This window comes from Cololabis saira, chromosome 12 (genome assembly GCF_033807715.1).
Source record: "Cololabis saira isolate AMF1-May2022 chromosome 12, fColSai1.1, whole genome shotgun sequence".
In the NCBI taxonomy this organism is placed as follows: domain Eukaryota; kingdom Metazoa; phylum Chordata; class Actinopteri; order Beloniformes; family Belonidae; genus Cololabis; species Cololabis saira.
In genome coordinates this window covers 45,826,960-45,849,961 of record NC_084598.1, presented here as the reverse complement: position 1 = coordinate 45,849,961, position 23,002 = coordinate 45,826,960, and the positions used below count along the sequence as shown (strand labels likewise).

General features: G+C 48.3%; 1 protein-coding gene across 1 annotated transcript in view; it reads right to left on the bottom strand.

Annotated features, from left to right (window-relative positions):
* Positions 1-367: 367 nt before the first annotated feature.
* asxl1 (ASXL transcriptional regulator 1) overlaps positions 368-23,002 on the bottom strand; it is a 34,865-nt gene continuing 12,230 nt past the window's right edge. Inside the window, 12 exon segments of the mRNA XM_061736889.1 lie at positions 368-820; positions 822-1,547; positions 1,549-1,744; positions 1,746-2,641; positions 9,118-10,237; positions 10,337-10,442; positions 10,530-10,626; positions 12,028-12,194; positions 13,268-13,352; positions 14,506-14,675; positions 18,675-18,861; positions 21,809-21,926. Of these exon segments, the coding sequence (XP_061592873.1) occupies positions 422-820; positions 822-1,547; positions 1,549-1,744; positions 1,746-2,641; positions 9,118-10,237; positions 10,337-10,442; positions 10,530-10,626; positions 12,028-12,194; positions 13,268-13,352; positions 14,506-14,675; positions 18,675-18,861; positions 21,809-21,926 (4,267 nt within the window). The 3' untranslated portion in view covers positions 368-421.

Below are 23,002 nucleotides of genomic sequence, written 5' to 3'. Positions count from 1 at the left end.
AGTTCAGAGTCACAACAGGAAGCAGAAGTGATGTCATTTACTCGTTTTAATGGTTAAAAAAATACTTCTTTGCGCAGAGACAACAAACAAGGAGCCAAAAACAAAAGATGACCTCCAAATGATGACCGGCGGAGCAAGACGATGAGGTAAATGGCTAAATTTACAATTAATCATGCCCCAAATTCACAATAATAATAATAATAATAATAACAATAATAATAATAATAATAATAGTCATTGCAGCTAAAAAAAACAAAAAAAACCAAACCTGAACCTGCCAAAACAAAAAGTACAGACCTATCATACACGGCCTGGCCCCGCCCCCCGGCCTGGCCCCGCCCCCCGGCCTGGCCCCGCCCCCCGGCCTGGCCCCGCCCCCCGGCCTGGCCCCGCCCACAGTTCTGAGCGCGCTCAGTGGCCCTCATCTGACCACCAGGCAGGACACGCAGAGCTTGGAGGGGCCGATGCAGTCGTCGTGGCAGAAGGCGCCGCAGCCCTGGCACATGATCATGGCCTTGAGGCGGCACGAGCACTTGAGCTGCACCTCGTCGGCCGCCGCCGCGTCGGCGAACGCCGCGATGCTGAGGGCCGGGTGGTGGCGCGGCCGCAGCTGCAGCACGCCGTCGGCCCGCGAGAAGCCGCCGTTGTCCACCACGGAGACGTTGGCGGTGTAGCTGACCGCCCCGCCCACGCCCCCCGGCTTGGGCAGCTTACCGTACAGCTGGAACGGCGGCGACGGCGCCTTGCCGCCGCCGCGCTCCTTCTTGGCGATTCGGGCCAGAGTCATTTCCATGTTCAGGAGCCCCTCCATGGCCCCCCCCGCTCAGGTAGCCGTCCATAGAGTTCCCCGGCTCCTTCTTCAGGGGGGGCCCGGCCTTGGCCAGGGCCTGGCAGGAGGGGCGACCCCCTTCGCTCTTCACCGGGGGGGGCCGCATGTTCACCTTGATGGTGGTCACCCCCTCCGTGGGGTCCGGGGGGGCCCGGGGGGCCGGCGGGGCCTCGGGGGACCTGGTCTTGGAGGAGGGGGGCACCGAGGTGATGACGGGGACCGCCCCGGGGGCCTGCTGGGGCTCCACCAGGCAGGAGCCTCTGGACTCCGGACTCTGGGGCCTGCCGCGGCCCCCGGGGTTCCCGGGGGGTCTGGGGGCCCCCAGGACCCCCGGGGACCCCGGCAGCCTGGGCAGCCGGCTGATCTCCAGCCGGCTGGCCGGGTGCGGGGGCAGCACCTTCTCCAGGGGGAGGCTGCCCTGCAGCAGCTGCGTGACCAGCGGGTTGTTGGCCTCCACGCTGGACACCGGCCGGCCGCCGGAGCCGCCCGGCCGCTTGGAGGCGATGACGGTGGCCTTGTGGGGCCCGCGGACCTCCTCCGCCTCCTCGGGCTCCACCTTCACCACCACGTGAGCGTCTCTGAGCCCCCGCGGGAGGGTGGGGGGGTGCAGGTGGGGGTGGGGGTGCAGCGGCGCGGGGGGGAGGCCGTTGGGGAAGCAGGGCTGGATGACGGTCTGGCCGTGGCGGCCGGAGACGTGGGCCTGGATGACGGGCTGCTGGTTGGGAGGGGGGGGGGCTGCAGATGACCAGGGGGCCCTTCCGCTGGGGGGGGGTCAGCTGGGGGCCCCAGTCCTGGTAGCGGCTCTGCTGCGTCTCGTCCTCACAGTCCGACGCCGTCTCCGTGGAGTCGCTGTGGGTGCTGAGCTCGTCGTCCCGGTCGGTGGGGGGCTCCTGGGGGGCCGCGCCGGTCTGGGGGGGGGGCCACGGCCGAGTGGGAGCCGTGCTGGATGATCCCGCCCCCCAGCCCCGCCTCCTTCCTCTTGTCCGGGTCTTTGGTGTGACTAGAGAGAGTCTGGATGACGTCCACGCCCTGCGCCCCGAACCGGGGCAGGGAGTCGGGGATGGAGGTCTGGGTCAGCGGGGGCCGGTCCCCCTTCGGGGGGGCCGGGGGGTTGGGGGGAGGCTGCTGCCCGGCCGACTCCGAGGACTTGGGCGTGGCGTCCGGGTCCGAGGACTCGCCGGAGGAGCTCTGCACCGCCGCCGACACTTCCTCCGTCTCCTCCCCGACCTTCGTCCCCCTGGAGGCCCCGTCCAGACCCGGACTGGGGGGCTGGGGGGACGCCTCTAGACCAGGACTAGGGGCCCGCGGGGACCCCGGCGACGTGGAGGTGCTGGAGGAGGAGGGCGACGGCTGCGAGGGCGGCAGTTCTACGTTGGAAAGCTGTAGTTGTGTTCCAGACGGATGAGGGTCCGGAGACGGTCCCTGGTCCTGCTCCTCCACCGCAGCACCTCCCTCTCTTCCTCCTCCTGTTCCTCCTCCTCCTCCTCCGTCTCCTCCTCCTCCTCCGTCTCCGTCTCCTCCGGGCTCGACGGGTCCCGGGTGCTCTCGTCGGGTCCCGCCGCTGCTAGCCGGTAGCCCAGCAGCAGGCCGCAGCCGGACACCGGTCGCCGCGCCGTCGCCGGCGGCCGCGACAGCAGCAGCGGCCTCCCGCTGGGCGCGGGCCTGCTGGGCGCGGGCCTTGATGTCCGCCAGCGTCCGCGCGCCCCCCGTCCCCGACCGCCGCGAGCCCTCGCCGGGGGGCACGATGCGGGGGCAGATCTGGTAGGTGGGGTGGCCCTTGACCCAGGGGGGTTTGATTCTGGACAGTTGGATCTGGAACAGAAGAGAGAGAAGGGGGTCAGAGTCCGGCTGGAACCTCCGGGGCTGCGACCCGGTCTGGACCCAGCAGATCTGGGACGTTACAAGAAGAGGGTCTGGACTAGGGCTGGGCGATATATCGAGACTTTAATATATATCGATATATTTTCAAACGCGATATGGTACAAGACAATATCGATTTAAATTTTTTTTTTTTTTATGATTTTGATATAGCTTATTTTGTGACAAATTGACTTGAATGTTTTATTTGATATTGTCACAAATGTTTTGTTATTTGCACAACTGTCAACCTCAGTGGAAAAGTCTGCCTGTTACTGTCTACATTGTATTAATTACAGTGTATTTTAATTGAATTGTTATGCAGGAAAGGGATATTTGTTTTATTTTATTCAAGAAGCATTTTTATTCTATATATGCAGGCAGTTTATTTTTATTTCATTTGTTTTATACATGTTGATATTGTGCAGACCTCTGTTAATAAAGGAACCTGTGTGACATTTGGCACGAGGTTTTGTATTAAAACTGACTGATTTTTTAAGGTTTTGCCTCAGAAAAAAATGAAGCTAACAGAGATGCTAACAGAGATGCTAACAGCGATGCTAACAGAGATGCTAACAGAGATGCTAACAGAGATGCTAACAGAGATGCTATGCTATAATGCTTTGGGGGAAACCCCAATTATAGCACAGAAAAAATATTGATATATATCGAGTATCGACATTCAGCTAGAAAATATGGAGATATGACTTTTGGTCCATATCGTCCAGCCCTAGTCTCCAGGTCTGGACCGAGACCAGGTTCAGGTGGTCGGTATGTTTCTTAGGTTCCTATCTTTGGTTCTGACCCGGTGTCCAGTAGGGGAGGGTAAAAAATATTGATATTTTATCGATATACATGTGTGGGTCGATTATCGATACATAAATCCAAGTATCGATTTAAAAATCCCAATTTTTCCCAAATGTATCACCCAGTGCTCCTACCCAAGTTAGTCCTGGGCATTGCTCCCTCTACCAACCCTTAGTTTGGCCTCAATTGCCAAAGCAAAATTTGTATTGTAACTAGAATATCGATATTGAATCGTATCGAAAATCGTATCGACTTGGGTCCGTGGACTTCGCGGCCATCCGTCTTTTGTTTTGAAATGACAAAATAAAAATAGAGATATAATCCAAAATAATCCGTTTCCCATCTTTTGTTTTGATGATAAAAAACGGAAAACGGATCGTTATCCGTTATCCGATTTCATTGATGTGTTTGAAAATCACTTTTTTTTCTTCACTCCTCCAAAACTCTACAATCATGGAATTGATTAACTGGTCTCTCAGCACAATCGACCAAATTTTTGCGACGAGAAGTCAGGGGGTTAGGGAGCCCTCTTGCCCCGACGGGACATTTTTTTCTGGATATATAATGGATTCCTGGAAACAGTGGAAGCCTTTATGCATCAAGATCTTGGCCGGGTTTCCCAGATCCGACCTCTCTTAAGGATTTAAGAGAGGTTCAAAGAAGGTTTCACTTAAGAGAGAACCCTAAGATACGGGTGTTTCCCAGATGACTTCTTAACACCGTTCTTTAGTTTCGCTCTTTCAGAAGCTCTTTGGAGCAGCTGTCCGGTTCTGAAACCAAATCAATCGATGCCAGGCAAATCGATCACCGATCACTATCAGCGCATTTTCACACGCAGCACTGCTACCTAACGCACTAATTCCCTGCTGCTTGTGCGTTATAATGAAAAATATAATTCAATGACCCTTTTTCATCCAAACGGTGCGTTACTCCGTTATTTCTGGCTACAGTGAGGCTTTTTTTCCCCACACGCAGAGACCGGGAGTAAACGGGGTGGGCTTGTGTGTGTTCAAAAACATGAGCCAAGAGAAGGCGAGTTTCGCAAATCGCAACTTGGAATTACAGCAAACCCTGGTTTTTCGCAGGGGTTATGTTCCAAAAAGAACCCGTGATAAGTGAAATTCTTTTTATAATTATAGAGGGCTTCAGATTGCAGAGATCATCCCCGCCTCGCACGTATTCCTGCTCTTCTGATGCTGCTGCATCCCGACTCTGTAGCGTCTTTTTATCCTAAACCCCGCGGTGCAGGTGGGTTTTTTCAAGAGAAGAAAATAGTTATGGGTCGTTGTCTTCGCTCTTTTTTCTTCTGGGCAAAAAGATTCTTTAATATAAACCGACACCATTGATTATATTTGAGACTGTAATGAACGATTCATCAAAGGATCACGTTCTTCAGCTGCTGCTTCCCTGTCATCACATAGGTGCGCTCGGGCAGGAGGATCGGTGTGACGGCTGCCTGGACAGCCCGGTCCGACACACGTCCAGGGGACTGAAGGGCTGACGCACGAATGCGTTCATATAAACAGTTCTGCTTCGCGCACGGTGACGCGGTTGATTTGCAGCGAGAACATGCTGTATAGCAGCCAAATTATCAAATAAATGATATTCATGATGATCGTTTTATTTGTGCGCATAAAGCATATACAGGAACACACTTGTTATTCCTTATTTTTCTTTTTTTTCCCCCTTTGCTGTCACCAATAAATGCTAAACAATATAAATCTAAAGTATAAAATAGATCAAAATGTGTGCGGGGTGCATTGTTTTAATATCTCATTGCTTGGTGTGATATTGATTTGCCTGACGCGGCTGGATCTGTGAGTCTTTGTTCACTAAGATGGTTGTAAAGACTGGGTCAGCAGCATCTTTCATTTCCTTCTTAATGAAAGAGATTCTTAAGCTAAGAGCAACTCTGGGAAACGCGATTTTCTTTCACAAGCTCCTTAAGAAGGTTTGAAAGAAGTCTTTCGCTGTTAAGAACTACTTAACTGATCTGGGAAACCCGGCCCTTATCTGTTGAGGACGTTGAAGATGCTTCATAATTGGATTTATGATAGCAGGATTTCTCCTAATTGGAGCGGGGGGATTCCTCGTCTATCGACAAACGCGCAAGTCTGTGACAGTTGCATTGGCCCTCTCCGAGCTGCCTGACGTGACTGAAGGGATAAGCACTCTGACTTTAACGCTGTTGGAGCAAGGCCTCAAGTTGGATGCAGGCTTTTGCAGGCTTGCGGCGTCTTTGAGCTCATTGGCAAGATGGAAAAGAACTTGGAGAAGTTGGAAGCTCGGCTTGGCGGGAATTGATCACAAATTCGTCTGATTGGAGTCGCCATTGATGAACCAGAGACTCGAAGGTTGACGGAAAATTACTGCTCTGCCCGTTTTTTTTTTCAATAAAAATTGTTGATCCTATAATCTGGCTTTGACAGGGCGGTTTGGCTGATCGCTGTAGTCACAATCTCCCTGGTGGAATGTAAACAGGTGACTCTGCCCCGGAATAACCCTTCCCCCTCCAGATCACCTGACCGAGCCGTCTGATAACACCAAGGACACTGGCTGAGGAGCAACTCTGAGCAGGTTCATGGACTCACCGCTACACATACACTTGCTGATAACCACACCTCCCTATTTTTCAACGCCTTCCTGGCTATAAGTCAGGTGCTTTCTGTGCTGAGATGTTTTTTTGCACTTTCTCACTGTGTACATATACACAGCGTGAAGATGCCTTTTTCTGAGAGAAGCTCTCCCGGAGGTGGGAGTTGAAGATGTCCCTGACAGAGGGCTCAGCCAGACGTTCCCAACAGATCCTCACAATCCGTTTGGGTCTGCCCGGTCTGTCCAGCCTCCTCCTCCGCCAGCGCATCCAACTCACCACCAGGTGGTGATCAGTTGACAGCTCAGCCCCTCTCTTCACCCGAGTGTCCAAGACATGCGGCCGAAGGTCAGATGAAACGACAACAAAGTCGATCATTGACCTCCGGCCTAGGGTGTCCTGGTGCCACGTGCACTGATGGACACCCTTATGCCTGAACATGGTGTTCGTTATGGACAAACTGTGACTAGCACAGAAGTCCAATAACAGAACACCGCTCGGGTTCAGATCGGGGAGGCCGTTCCTCCCAATCACGCCTCTCCAGGTATCACTGTCATTGCCCACGTGAGCGTTGAAGTCCCCCAGTAGAACAATGGAGTCCCCAGTTGGAGCACTATCAAGTACTCCTCCCAGTAGAACAATGGAGTCCCCAGTTGGAGCACTATCCAGTACTCCTCCCAGGGACTCCAAGAAGGCCGGGTACTCCCCACTGCTGTTCGGCCCGTAGGCACAAACAACAGTGAGAGACCTTTCCCCGACCCGAAGGCGCAGGGAAGCTCTCGTTCACCGGGGTGAACTCCAACACATGGCGACTGAGCTGGGGGGCTATAACCAAGCCCACACCAGCCCGCCGCCTCTCACCAGTAGTGGAGGGTCCAGCCCCTTTCAAGGATCCGGGTTCCGCCGATCCGGGCGACGTGACTAGGGCTGCAACGATTCGCCGACGTTGTCGACAAAAATCGATAATCAAAGTAGTCGACAATGAATTCCATTGTCGACAATAGTCGCCAGATGTGTTTTTCCAACGGAGAGAGGCGTCTCACTTCAATACGTTCTCTGCAGAGAGTCGCGCATGCGCGATAGCGTCTCTGCCGACGGGTAGCGGGTAAGCCTGTCCTGTACGGCAGCTGCATGTATCAAAACTTCAAAAGTTTGGGAGCATTTTAGCCTCGATACGGCGAATAAAAAGATTACTTGCAAGGTTTGCAAAGGAGACGTTGCTTATCACGGGAGCACGTTGGTAATGCACGAGCATTTGAAGAGAAAGCACGTCGAACAGTTGAACGAAACGGACTCGCCTTGGTAAGATATTAAGCGTATTTTGGCTTTAAAAGATAGCTGTCTGACTGTGCCTGACAAAAGTATTTTAAATTAAATGCATACAGTCCGAAGAAGAGCCACCATGGACCCAGACGTGTAGCGACTGCCCTCACTGAGTCAATACTGATCTGTGATATGAGGCTCTCCATGGTTGTTGGTGACGGGTTTCAACAAATGATACACCTGTTTGACCCAGAGAACGTCCTGCCATCCAGAACCCATTTCACCCACTTGGAGAAAAAATACGAGACGTTTTATTTTATCAAATATTTTTTATATAACACAATTGCCTGTCCTTAAAAAATGAAAAATAATGGACAGAGGTTTATTTATTTATGTCTATACTGACTGATCACTGTGCCTGTCATTGGTTTTAAATAGGACGTTTTATTAACTTTTTGTATGAACAGCAGCAAAGTTGAATAAAATATTTATTTTTCATTGAAGTGCCATCTTTCTTGTGTTTATTATCATTTGCCACATAATTAAAGCAACCTCATACTAAATTTAAGAAAAAATTACTAATTATCCGATTAGTCGACTAATCGTTTCAATAGTCGGTGACTAGTCGACTATTAAAATAGTCGTTAGTTGCAGCCCTAGACGTGACAGTCCTCGATTTTTTCTTATCCATATTAGCTCTTAGTCTGGCCCGTCACCCAGGACCTGGTTGCCATGGGAGACCCTACGAGGGGCGTGACGCCCCCGACAACAACGCTCCTAGGATCACTCGGGCACACAAACCCTCCACCACAGTAAGGTGGCGGTTCAAGGAGGGGCGGCGCCAATACAAAATATAAAAATGAGGAGCTTGAAATTGAAGTTACAATTTAGAGTAAAAAGTAATTTACTCAAAAGAATTCAAGAATTGAATCAAAATCATAAGTAAGTTCAATACTCTTGACCAGAACCGGAAACTTCTTTCATTTGCTTCTACGATCAGATTGTAATTGTTTGTGTTTTTACTTCCAACAGAATAAAGAAACAAAGAACACAGTAGGGCTGGGCGATATATCGAGATTTTAATATATATCGATATATTTTCAAACGCGATATGGTACGAGACAATATCGTTTATATCGATTTTAAAAAAAAATAAAATCTTTTTTTTTTTTTTTACATTTTTTTTAATGATTTTGATATAGCTTATTTTGTGACAAATTGACTTGAATGTTTTATTTGAGATTTGCACAAATGTTTTTTTATTTGCACAACTGTCAACCTCAGTGGAAAAGTCTGCCTGTTACTGTCTACACTGTATTAATTAGTGTATTTTAATGTAATTGTTATGCAGGAAAGGGATATTTGTTTTATTTTATTCAAGAAGCATTTTTATTCTATATATGCAGGCAGTTTATTTTTATTTCATTTGTTTTATACATGTTGATATTGTGCAGACCTCTGTTAATAAAGGAACCTGTGTGACATTTGGCACGAGGCTTTGTATTAAAACTGACTGTTTTTTTAAGGGTTTGCCTCAGAAAAAATGAAGCTAACAGAGATGCTAACATAGATGCTAACAGAGATGCTATGCTATAATGCTTTGGGGGAAACCCCAATTAAGGCACAGAAAAAATATCGATATATATCGAGTATCGCCATTTAGCTAGAAAATATCGAGATATGACTTTTGGTCCGTATCGCCCAGACCTAGAACACAGAAAACCCGGATTAGGGGCGGAGCTACCAGCTCGGAGGAGGCGGTTCTTACCCGGATCGGTGGCACCTTGGGCTCCTCGGTTGTCGGCTGCGGCTTCTCTGAACAGACACCGTCGATTGTGGTACGAAAGGACTGACGGCTGTCGAGTCGGGGCCTCTTCTCGGGGAAGCTGGGGGGGGCCTGGGCCTGGTCCTGCCTCCTCTTCTGCTCCTTGGTCTGGGCGCCGAGCCCCGGGCCCCCCGGGCCCCGGGTGGGGGCCGGGCTGAGCCCCGGGCCCCGGGTGGGGGCCGGGCTGCCCGGCGGGCTGCTCTCCCGGCTGCTGGTGGTGGCCGTGCCGCCGGTGACGGAGGTGACGGCGGAGGCGGCGTCGTCCAGGGGGTCGGCGGGAACCGCGGTGCTGGACGAGGCCGAGGAGGAGGAGGAGGAAGAGTCCAGGCCCGGGGCTCCGAAGGGCCCCTGTCTGTCCGGCGAGGAGGTGGAGGAAGCAGGGGAGGAGGCGGAGGACGAGGACGAGGAGGAGGAGGACGACGACGGGGACGTGGTGGAGGCCAGAACGGGCGCCGCCTCCTCCTTGGCCAGCAGGCGCTCGGCCACCTCGGCCACCTCGGGCTCCTCTGCGACCTCGGGTTCCTCGGGCTCCTCGGGCTCCTCGGGCTCCTCGGGCTCCTCGGCGACCTCAGGCTCCTCTGTGGCGCTGGTGGAGGCGGGGCTGGGGCTGGGACTGGGGGCCGGGGTGGGGGGCGGCAGGGCCACCGGTTCTGGGGTGGAAGGGGGCTTCAGTTCTGTTGGGGGGGTCTCCTCGGGCAGCTCCACGCCACAGATGGCCTGGAGAACGACCTCGGCCTGCACCGCCGGGCTGCTGCAGGCCGGCGAGTCCACCGACACGGTGGACACGGTGGAGACGGCCGACGTGTCCAGGGCCGGCTCGTCCTCCGGGGTTTCTGTGGCCGGCAGGGCGGCCGGGGGGGCCTTGCAGAGGGTCCGGCGGGCCCGGCGCCGCAGGTCGGCCCGCGTACGTCTCCTCATACGGCCGTCCCTCCTCCGCCGGCCCACGCTCCGCCTCTTGGGGGCGCCGCCGCTCGCAACCACGGCAACGTCGCTCTCGAGCACCGCGACGTCGCTGGCTTCGCTCATGGTCAGCTTCAGGGACTCCTCGGGGGTCAGACCGGACCTGCAGAGAGACCAGGGACGGTTAGGGGGGTCACCGAGGACCAGACACGGTCATGTGTCTGACTCGACTTCAGAATAAAACACCCTTTCAGGCTCTTACTTCTGTCCGTGGTACTCCTCGAAAAACTTCTCCTTCCACGCCTCCACCTTCTTCTCCTTCTCCATTTCCTGGCGGAAGCGAACCTGCATCTCGTGGGTGAACTCCCCTGAAAACACAGTTGGAGGTTTAACGGACGGAAGGATTCACACGTGAGCAGTAGAAGAAGAAGAAGCCCCGGCGGAGCGGTGCTTACCCTCAGCCAGCCTCTCCTTCCAGCTCTGCGACGCGTGGGTGAAGAACTCGTTGTTCAGGGCCGAGCTGCTCAGTCGGGCCATTCCATCAGGTCCGATCTACGGGACCAGAGTCAGAGGTGAAATGGAATAGGGATGCCTCAGTACCAATGTTTTCACACCGAGTACGAGTATTTTAATTTGTGTACTTGCCTATACCGAGTACCGATACGATACTTCTACTACAAAAATAACTAGGCTAAAGATTTAATGAAAAATGGAATAAATTGGAAGACAGGTTTTATTTGCAACAGATAAATTCTATAAAAATAAAATAAAAGTTTAAACAAAAAATAATCTGTGTAAAAAAAAAAAGTCTCCACATTGGCACTGTCTTCACGTTAAAGAAAATATCAAACATAGTATTGGCCCAAATATAAGACAACCCCCTCTTTTTCAAGACTCAAGCTCTCCGAGACATAAATACTGTGGTATAATGATCTGATTGGTTGTTAACTGTGGTATAATGATCTGATTGGTTGTTAACTGTGGTATAATGATCTGATTGGTTGTTAACTGTGGTATAATGATCTGATTGGTTGTTAACTGTGGTATAATGAGCTTATACCACAGCTTCTATTCTAAAGCCTCATCACAGCAGATCATTCCACGTCAGGGAAGCAACAATGTTTCCATGACAACAACCAACTGGTACAGATTTATGACGGTTACAGCAGGTAGCAAAAATTATTGGTGTTAAAGTTTATTTTTTATTTTCGTTAACAATTAATTAGGCATGTGTGAGGAGTTCCTGTCTCCGAAAAAAAAGACGACATGCGGAGCTACGTCTGGAGAGATGGGCTATTTTTTTCCCACAGTGGAGCCATTTCTACTGGATAATACGTCTTTCTGATTAATTAAAAACTACATAAAATAGATTGTGTATTCCTCTTTCATATTTACATTATTGGTAATCGTTTTATAAAAGCAATACATCATTTGGCGTCAGCCCGGAGACACCGCTCAGCTGTGATATAATGAGCGTATACCACGGCGTGTCGTGATGTATTGTTTAAATATTAATAATTAATTTATTATATTAAATTCTCCCACTCTGTTAAAAACGTCCTGTGTTTATCTTCATATTTTCGTTTGGCCGTGCATTTTTTCCCTGCTATTTTGAGAGTAGATTTTTTCCCCTCCAAGTTATTTGTGTCACCGACGCAAAATTAAATACGAGACCCATATAGTTCAACGGGTTGAGCAGGCTACTTATGTAAACTTTCCCCTGTACAGCAACACGGGTTCGATTCCAGTCACGGCATATTTCGCCCACTTCCTACGTGTCTGTCTTTCACTGCACCATCAAATAAAGTTGCAAGAGCCGCATGACGCCGGGCAAAGAGCTGCATGCAGCTCGCGAGCCGCGGGTTGGCCACCCCTGTCATGGAGGGAGTTGATGCTCGTGACCTTGAACATCTCTCAGTTTTCCAGGATTCAGCAGGAGACTGAAGCACGTACCTGTCGGTCCACCTCTGGCAGCAGCTGCAGCAGCTGCTGCTGGGAGTGGGAGGGGAAGGCTGAGAAGGTCCGAACGTTGATGAGCGCCCTGATGTTGGTGTTGACCAGGATGGAACCCGGAGTCTCAAAGTCCACGTCCACGCCTCCTCGACTCCTTTTCATGGGTCCTGGAGAGAGCAGCGGAGACTCAAGCACCCTGATGAGGTTCAAACTGGAACCCCCCCAGCCTGGGTTGCCTTAAATCAGGCAGGGCCATCCCTGCGTTTTGGGGTCCTTGCCCAATGAAGGTTGCCTTTCCTTATCACAGAGGGGCCGCAAATGCAACCATGCAGTCAACGTTAATAAATGGAGGCTGGCCTCAGAGTTTGGCCTTGGAACTAGAATCAAGTCTTCCCATGTTCAACGCAGGACTGTGGCCCAACGCCCCCCCCCCCACGTCTGATAACTGGGATGCTGGTCGTAGTCGTTGGAGCCAACCGCAGGTGCAACAGTCCATGTGTTGCACAGTTCAAACTTAATATTGGATTATTTTACACAGATTTGACAAAGCTGGTTTTATTAAAAGCCTCACACGGGGCACCATTTGTGTTGTGCAACTAAGGGAGTGCTGGTTCAGTTATTGGAGAGTTAAGTGTCTTACGATAGTAATTAATAATGAATATGAATTATCAAAATGAATTATCAAATTGAATAAATCAAAACGGGGCACCAGCTGACTCATCAGGAATGGGTACTGCAGCTGGGCCTCCTTCAGCTCCAGGTCGGTCCGAAGGCGTTCACGTCGTCAGGGCAAGGCTCCCTCGTTCGGCTCATCTGGGGCTCAGATCGTTGGCGGGTCACTCGCTGCAGACTGTGGCATTTCCAGGCAACCAGACGCTTCTTCAGGCACGATAATGGAGAAGGCCGGCCCATAGCTAGTAGCTCCTCATGCTAAAATAGGAGCTGTGGCCTTCTTCATAGCTCACAGAGAACTCAATGGGAGAATGGACAGGGCTGAGGGAGAAGATAGAGAAAGGGGGGCCTGGGCTGCCATAAATTGGCAGTAGCCCCCTCCTGCATTTTGGGGAACATGCCCATAAAAGCAAAGCCTGCCGAGGCCTTGGGTCATCTTGGAGGTTCCTTTGCTTCAAACCATACGGTCAAAGTTAAGACTTCAAGTTTGGCCTCAGAGTTTCCCTGTTGCATCATTTACAGTTGTATTTACTTAGCTGAGATTACTCTCCGGTAGGCGCGTCGTTACCTGAGGGGACGTGCTCTCCGTTGACCTTCAGAGGCGTGAGGACGACGCGGGGCATCATGACGGCTTTCTTCCTCTGCCTCCCCGACTGGAAACAAGGAAACAAACAGTACATTTAGTTTGGTCTTCTTTGGGTCTTTGCTGTTTATTAGCCAGTTAACGACACCAGAACCAGAGCCACTAATAACACCTGGAGGGGCGGGGAGAGATTTCTTTCTCTCCTGTAATAAAAATAAACTCAATCCAAACCAAGACATGCGTCAGTCGGGTCTAAGGTACGGCAGGCGCCACACCTCGGCTTCAGGGGAAATTGTAAATGTTTGTTTTTTTAAATACATTTATGGAATTACTCTGTGTCTATTTGTATTGATTTATTCTATTACTTAATACATATAAAATAACTACAAATGTATATCAGAACAACATGATGGATTTCACTAGGTATTATCTTTCCCCCCCTTCATATCTTGAAATGTGATGTCCCAGCGTCCCTGACGACAGCGGTCGCTATCAATCTGGATTTTAGCTCTGCAGTGTTACTAACTTACAAAAATGAAAAGAAAGCAGACAACTCCGCAATTTTTTTTCATAAAAAGAAGGCAAGTGATGGGTCCAATGTTGCCTCAGCAATGGAGGGAGTCAGGCTATTAACGAGGCTGTTAGACACTGATAGATTAATTATGCAAGTTCATCTTAAGGTAAGATATCAAATCACCCTACCCTCTAAATCGGTTTAAGGGAAATATTTGACTTTTTTTACTCTCTCTCTTTCTGTCTTCTGCTCCCTCCCTTTCCTTTTTGCATTTGAACTTTAACTGTTTGAAGTTAAACTGGGATGTCCACGTGATATTGTTGCACTGACATAGTGGATGAAGTGAACAGAATGAGTTAAATTGCGTTTGTCAGATACGAGATTTCTGCTCTCTAACTGACGCTTGTTGTCCGTGGTGCTGAAAAAGGATGCGTATTGCGTAAGGTTGTTAAAGTGTAGTGTTCATAGTTAGCAGGATGTGAGTGAGGCTGCATTTGAAAAAGTTCCAGTTTTCTTGACCACACAGATCAGCTACATAGCAGACTCTGTGATGAGTATTTGCTGGACGTGTTGATTGATACTGTAGTTCAGTTCTGAGACTCGTAACCTTGCCGTACCTTAGCTTTGACTGAAATGACGCCACTGACATGCATGCTGTCATTATTGTCCCACATTCACCAAGGGGGGTCTCTGTAGTCCCGGTTCTGACCTGTCTGGACCGGCTCAGCCTGGTCTGGGCGTGCTGGGCCTGCTGGGCCTCCAGGCGACCCTGCTGCACGGCCGCCCGGCTCAGGCGGGTCTGGGGTTGGGAGGTGGGGGTGGAGGAGCTCTGCAGCTCTGCGGAGCAGGAGGCGCTGGACGAACTCTCATCCACCGACGCTGCAGGCAGAACACACACACGTTCATGTCCAACACTTCCTAACACCAGGGCTTAAAGTTAAAAAAATTCCTGAGCCTGAACTTTTTTCCGGGAGCGGGGACACATGCGCTCGGCAATTTGGCAAGCAACAAAAATGACGTAATTTGAATATTATTTTCCTTTTCACTATGGATGCTTTTGATATCAAGTTTCGCTAGTTGTCATTGTGTTTGACGGGGTGTAAGATGACCCATCAAAAATGTGAATATTTTAAATTAAAAGGTCAAAATGTTATAAGGGCAGGTGAAACTAATTAATTGGTGGAATTATTGATTAGCAACCATTTAATTAAGTAAAGGACAATACACACACACACACACACACACACACACACACACACACACACACACACACACACACACACACACACACACACACACACACACACACACACACACACACACACACACACACACACCTTGACTGAATTTTAATTCTGGTGCTGTGCCCATACCTGTCAAGTCTCCCGTTTTGGCCGGGAAACAACCGTATTTTACCTCTCCCCGTATTAGTATTTTCCTGTAAATTTCCTGTTTTATGTTATAATCATCATTATAATCATCACAATCAAACTGAATTGTCACTAACCTCACAAGAACTGCCCCTTGCTGTCGCCTGGAGGGCAGTTCTCACAAAGTTAGTGGCAACAACGGGAACAAAAACAACAAATCAGATGGATGGATGTAGGGCTGGGCGATATATCGAGATTTTAATATATATCGATATATTTTCAAACGCGATATGGTACGAGACAATATCGTTTATATCGATTTAAAAAAAAAAAAAAAAAAAATCTTTTTTTTTTTTTTTTACATTTTTTTTTATGATTTTGATATAGCTTATTTTGTGACAAATTGACTTGAATGTTTTATTTGTGATTTGCACAAATGTTTTGTCATTTGCACAACTGTCAACCTCAGTGGAAAAGTCTGCCTGTTACTGTCTACGTTGTATTAATTACAGTGTATTTTAATTTAATTGTTATGCAGGAAAGGGACATTTGTTTTATTTTATTCAAGAAGCATTTTTATTCTATATATGCAGGCAGTTTATTTTTATTTCATTTGTTTTATACATGTTGATATTGTGCAGATCTCTGTTAAAAAAGGAACCTGTGTGACATTTGGCACGAGGCTTCATATTAAAACTGACTGTTTTTTTAAGGGTTTGCCTCAGAAAAAATGAAGCTAACAGAGATGCTAACAGAGATGCTAACAGAGATGCTAACAGAGATGCTAACAGAGATGCTAACATAGATGCTAACAGAGATGCTAACAGAGATGCTATGCTATAATGCTTTGGGGGAAACCCCAATTATGGCACAGGAAAAATATAGATATATATCGAGTATCAACATTCAGCTAGAAAATATCGAGATATGACTTTTGGTCCATATCGCCCAGCCCTAGATGGATGTAATGACAAAGAATACATTTCTGCCAGAAAATCTTGTGAATATATCTAAAAATGGGAGCCAGAGACCCACATGAGTGACAATGACAAATTAAAAGAAAATGTTTCACTTGAAGACAATGTGTATATAAACTGAAAATATTTAAAATAAATAAATGTGCTTTAATTCCCCTTTGTTTTCATTTAGACTATTATAGGAACTACATACATAGGAATGTCCACAGCATTTCAGTGTCAACAAAGGTACATAAAGAGCACATAATTGTAGTTTGTAAGTGATTGACAGGTATATATTTTAAATATTTTGTAAACCTGTCTTAAAATGTAATACTTGTTGGGCTGGTTGGACAGCGGGTGGCGGAACATTTCCCTTATTTTTAAATCCAAAACTTGACAGGTATGTATGCCATGAGTATTCATATACAGTAATCCCTTGTTTTTCGTGGGGGTTACGTTCCAAAAAGAACCCGTGATAAGTGATATCCGCATAGTAGCAACCCCCTTTTTTTTTTTAGGGTGTCGGACTAGAGATGCACCGATCGATTCGCAACCGATCAGTATCGGCCCGATAATGGCCCTATCGGTTTTGATCGGAGATCGGAAAATAATAGATCAAAGCTGATCCAATGACGTTTACAACAACAAACCCCCAGGTGTCCTAAGGGGGCGTGGCCGTCTCTACAAAGCATCAACACTGAAAACGGCGTCGCCGGTACAGGAGTTTTACAATGTCCGAACAGGACAACAAACTTGCAGTTTGCAAGTGTGCCCAAAGGAGACACCGCAAGGAGGAATGTTACAAAAGAATTTCAACACAACGAAGCTGATTAGACATTTGAAAGTTTTTCACACAAAGGACTATATTGAGCTGCCAAAGTCGGCTGCAGCTAAGGCAGAGAAAGAAAAGGAGCAACGCCGCTAACTCAGCTAACTCTGCAAACTCAGCTAACGCCACTAACTCCGCTGAACGTAACATATAAACGACAGCAAGAAAAATGAAGAACCACATCGTAATGTAATTAATTCATAAGCTTTGATCATCAGCCGCTTTCTCCTGTAGAAGACATCGGGTTTAAACGCGTCGTTAGCTGCTTGGATCCGCGGTTCGCGCTGCTGCATCGTAGGGATGGGCGGTATGGACTAAAAAAATGTATCACAATAATTTCTGGCATTTATCACGATAACGATAAAAATTACGATAGAAAAAATACCAATTCACCAAATCTTTCTTTTTCTTTCTGGCTCATTCCTTCCTTTCTTTCTTCACGTATGTTGTGCATGGATTTAACGCAGAACCATAAATCATCTTTACACAAAAACGTCATCAACGGGAATTTATCGTTTTTACCACGAGATACAAATTCTTACCGTGGGGAATTTTTTTGACGGTTTATCGTGAACGGTAAAATATCACCCATTCCTACTGCGTCGTTAATATTTCACTAATGAATGTCCGCTGGAGTTTTACCAAACTATTTACATCCAAAGCCTCACGCAGGACGACAGTCGTGTCAGTCGCTTCAGGAGTGACATGTGGAGTTCTAGTGTGAAGAGTTTTGCTTCACTCACAAGAGTTTCCTCACACACGGCGGATGCTACCGCTAAAGCTTTCACAAAGCTTAATAATTCATAATTAATTTTTAAGATATAATTCCTCTTTCCAGAGGAAAACTAAGGTTTATAGTTTACAACTTGTATCAACGTTTAGAGCAGTGGTTGTTAACCTGGGTTCGATCGAACCCCTAGGGTTCGATCGAACCCTAGGGGTTCGGTGGAGCCTCCGCCACAGAGGTCCACCCCTCAGTCTAGTCTGCAGTTAGTGGGCACAGTCATTGAAAGCGTCCTGTTCTGGGATTTCCTACCGGTCCGCTTTGAGAGCGCTGGATAAGCAGCAGAGTGAGACCTCCTTCTCAGTCGGGACCACACACCGGAACGGTGTGACGTTGGGTTAGCGTTAGTGACGCCGACCCCACGTCCACCTCCAACCGCCACAACGTGTGACTGTCGGTGTGTCGTGTGATTTCTTACGGAATATTTTAATCCATGCTAACTATGCCGGGCAAAAAAAGAAAGTGGTCGGACGAATATGTAAAACAGGGATTTACATGTATCACGGAACGTGACAGGAGTGAGCGTCCCATCTGCATGATTTGCAATGCCAAGTTGAGCAACTCTAGTCTCGCACCTTCAAAACTGAAGGAACACTTCTTGAAGCTGCATGGAGATGGGGAATACAAGAACACAACGCTTGCTGAATTCAAGGTGAAGAGAGCCAGATTCTACGAAAAGGCCACTCTGCCCGCTCTTGGATTTGTACCCATCAACAAACCGATCCTCACAGCATTATATGAAGTTGCTTATCTGATCTGATTTGTTATTTGAACAAGGTGATGTTAATGCACAATTCATTTCGTGCACCAGTAAAAAAAAAAAAAATCACATTTTATTTTTTACTAAAGAAGGGTTCGGTGAATGAGCATATGAAACTGGTGGGGTTCGGTGCCTCCAACAAGGTTAATAACCACTGGTTTAGAGAGTGTCCTCACCGTCGTTGTCCATGATCGTGGCCACCACCGTCTCCGTGGAGTCGCAGCTCTCCTGCTCGTTGGCCTCGGTGGAGTCTCCGGGGCCCGGGTTGGATCCTGCTGCACCGCTGGACCCCTGCAGGGCGGCGCTGCCCGCTGGTTCTGATGAGACCTCTGACGTGGTCTTGGTCCACTGGAGGGCGTTCTTCTACGAGGACAGGGAACAGAACCAGTTAGGACCCAGCAGATCGACATTAATGTGCTGATGTCACAGACAGAAGTGGTCTGTCCAATCAGGGCTGAGGCGCCAACAGAGCCGCGGCTGGTTTGTATCAACGGGTCGTTACCAGACTGGTGGACGGATTGTTTTTTGGACATTTAGTGCGAATACATTTGATGCAGTTTAGAGCTGCAGCTATCGAATATTTTAGTAATCGAGTATTCTACTGAAAATTACATCGATTAATCGAGTAATCGGATAAAACATATTTTTGTTTAGTTAAAGAGCGATTATAAATATACATGATGTTAGATGTTAATGGACATCACTAAGACTAAATGATATAATCCAGTAGGTTCATGGCTGTTCATTTAAAAACCCTGAACTTACACCAGTCGACCAAATTCACTGATTCACTCAAAAAACTAAGGATCTTACCAAGAAATACCTAAAAATGCCATTACACCTGATAACACACATCACTTAAAAGGTTAGCTGTTTTTCCCACGTGTTAAAATTTAACTTTCATTTGTGTCAGGCACATTTTAAGTTCTAGTTACGTTTTAAGGTATTGTGACATCATTTTTAACATGCTTTTAACACTATTAAAAGTCTTGGCCAACATCCCTCAAATGTGTCTAAAAGAGTGTAACAAGAAAAACTTCACTCTAGTAATCTTTTCCTGGCTTTTTATTACAGTGTTTTTTTGCGCCGTGAAAAATGCTTCCTTTCCCCCCTTTCCTGTCAATCATTGCTCCGCTCCTCCTCCAAACCTCCTCCTCCTCCAGCCATACGCTCACAGCGGCGTCGGAGCGACAGGCGAAGCATGCACGGAAAAGCAGGAGGGCGAACCACAGCAAACAATCATAAAAATAAAGGCATGCAAGCAGCACTGTCCCCTTATCTTAAGTCCAGTCAGTGGCCGCGGGTCTTCTTAGCAGTTTTCCTCCGGTGATGAGAACAAAAGACGCTCTAAACAGCTCCGTGTTAAGTCTGATTTATGGTTCCGCGTTACATCGACGCAGAGCCTACGCCGTAGGGTTCAGCGTACGGTGCGCGTCGCCGCGTAACCCTACGCCGTAGGCTCTGCGTCGGTGTAACGCGGAACCATAAATCAGCCTTTATGGTGCGCTGGAGAGGAGAGGAGACAGGGAGCTGGGTGGAGGGGGCGGTGATTTAGCGGGCCGTTACGTAACGGCCCGCCACCAAACCAGATGCGCCGTTTTTGCAGAGTTATGCGGAAAATCCCAGAAAGCACACAATACACTGAATGTTAAAAGTTCGTGGTTTTTTGGGTGTAATTGATGTCAAGACACCCAACAAAACACAAAAAATCAAGAAAAATGTGTTTTTCATGTCACAATACCTTTAAGTATAAGATTTTGAGTTTTGTCAGTGTTTAAAATAAACTTCTGATCCTGCTGTATTGGAGCACATTAGACACTAGTGCTTGTTTTATCCATGAACGACTACAGAGATAAAACTGAAAACTACCCAGTTAGCTTTATTACGTTTTTATTTTTTTCTGCCTTTTCTTTTAGTTAAAACTGTAGCGGGAACAGATGTTTAGAGGAACCTATGTCTGTACCGGGTTAGAGGGGGAACATATAGGAGAACGGACCAGAAGGATATAGCGTGGATTGAAAATAAAAGTTAAGCACTGAGCTACACGTGTCTCGGCATGTTACACAAACCAAACATATCCTCCTCTTTCTTCTTCCTTTACGTGCGCGGCGTCAGCGCGCTGTGCCGCATTAAATGTAGTCCGGGGGAAACACCTGCTTTGAGCTGCAAAATTAAACGATTCCTCGAGGCAGAGAAGATTCCTCCATCATTTTTTGTAATCGAATTACTCGAATTATTCGAGTAATCGTTTCAGCCCTAATGCAGTTACAGACAGGGTAGTCCAATCGGGCCCGATCACGTCATTTCCAAAACATCGGTATTGGCCAAAAAAGTATCGGGACATACCTAGTTATTAATGTTTTTAATATATATTAATTATTAAATCGTTTAATAATTGTATTTAACAACTGTATTTCACAATACAGACAGTTGATGTGTGTTTATAACATATTGCTTTTGGGCAGAAGAGACGTTTGTGCTGGAGGGAAAGAAGCGTGGCTAACAGAAAGCTAACAACAGCTAGGCTACGCTCAGATAAACGGGGACACTGTTTGACGTGTGGAAACTCTATAAACTTGAAAGCGAAGGCAGCTCAACAGCCAAATGCAATGTTTGCCAGGCAGACGTTTCCCGTGGAGGAACAAACAGATCTTCATTCAATACGACAACCTTATTCGACACCTGAAGACCGAGCATGAGAAGACGTACAGCTAGTCCGTCAGTACGAGACAGCCGACAATCAAAGAACGTTTTAAAAAGAAAGAAAAGTGACAGGGCCAAAACTATAAACTCCGCGATGGCTGAATTCTGCACTTTTTGTTTTAGTTTACAGTCTCATGTTTCTACATTTTGTGGCACCAGAGCTGATAAGCTTTGTTTTGATCCAATGATGCCGTCGGTGAAAAAACATATGTCCATGTTGGAGAGAATGGACAAGAAAAGAAACTTGGGACAATTTGAGTTTTAGTCTTCTTTTTTTTCTCTTTTACTTAATTAATTGCCAAAATGTATCTGATCAGGAAAAAGTATCAGAATTGTATCGGGAGCCAAAAAAAGTGATCGGATCGGGAAAAATCGGGATCAGCGGAAACTCAAACTCAAGTTATCGAAAAAAATCCTGATTGGGACAAACCCTAGTAACAGACGTGAAAACAACGATGGACCGACGGGTCGGTTCACGTGTGTGCTACCTTCAGAGTGTGTGTTTGTCTGAGTGTGTGTGCTACCTTCAGAGTGTGTGTGTGTCTGAGTGTGTGTGTGGGTGAGTGTGTCGGGTACCTTCAGTGTGTGTGTGTGTATTTGTGTTTACCTTCAGGGTGAAGAGGCTCATCCGTCCAGGGAGTTTGAAGAAGATGCTGTTCTTGACTCGGTCCCCCCGAACCTGGGAGTGCAGCATGGTGACCAGACAGGCCAGGGGCGCCGTCCCACTGCACACACACACACACACACACACACACACACACACACACACACACACACACACACACACACACACACACACACACACACACACACACACACACACACACACACACACACACTTCTGGGTCAGAACTAGATGTAAACATCATCAGTTAACCCCCCCCCCACTGGTGCTGTGGTCAATAGGGCGTCTCGGCTTAAACGCAGTAGAAATCCCCGGGTTGAACCAGGAACCAGCTCGCTGACATGAAGGGTCCAGGTTAGAACCGTAGGAACTTCCTGTGGTTCTACGCCGACGTAAACAGTTCAACACGTTCACCAGGTAGCACCTAGCCCTGCACCGTCATACCGTCACGCCTCTCAACCTGCCGCGCGCTACCTATGCGTGGAGCAGCCGGTACCCTAACCCTGAAAGCCCTGGTACCCTGAAAACCCTGGTACCCTGACCCTGAAAACCCTGGTACCCTGAAAACCCTGGTACCCTAACCCTGAAAACCCTGGTACCCTGAAAGCCCCTGGTACCCTGACCCTGAAAACCCTGGTACCCTGAAAGCCCCTGGTACCCTGAAAGCCCTGGTACCCTGAAAGCCCCTGGTACCCTGAAAGCCCCTGGTACCCTGAAAGCCCCTGGTACCCTGACCCTGAAAGCCCTGGTACCCTGAAAGCCCCTGGTACCCTGAAAGCCCCTGGTACCCTGAAAGCCCCTGGTACCCTGAAAGCCCCTGGTACCCTGAAAGCCCCTGGTACCCTGACGCGCGTCCATCACTAGGGGTGAAAATCCCGTAATGGAAACAGTTTCAAATCGAAACAACTCCCAAATATCGCAAAAACCTTTCACGAGGCGGTTGTTCAGGCGTGTCGTACCAGTTGTCATGGTAACACGTACATCAGCTGCCCTCAAGTCCTCCTCTAGTTTCCGGCTGGTCTTGGCCTCATTAACACCGACCAATCATGAGGACTCCAGCTCTGAACGACCTGCGGACCGGTTTAACCACAGCGACGAGTCACACCGACCCGCAGCGGAGTTTCACTTGATGAAGTTTTGATGAGAAATAATATTTGCGTGGCTTTCTGCTCCGAA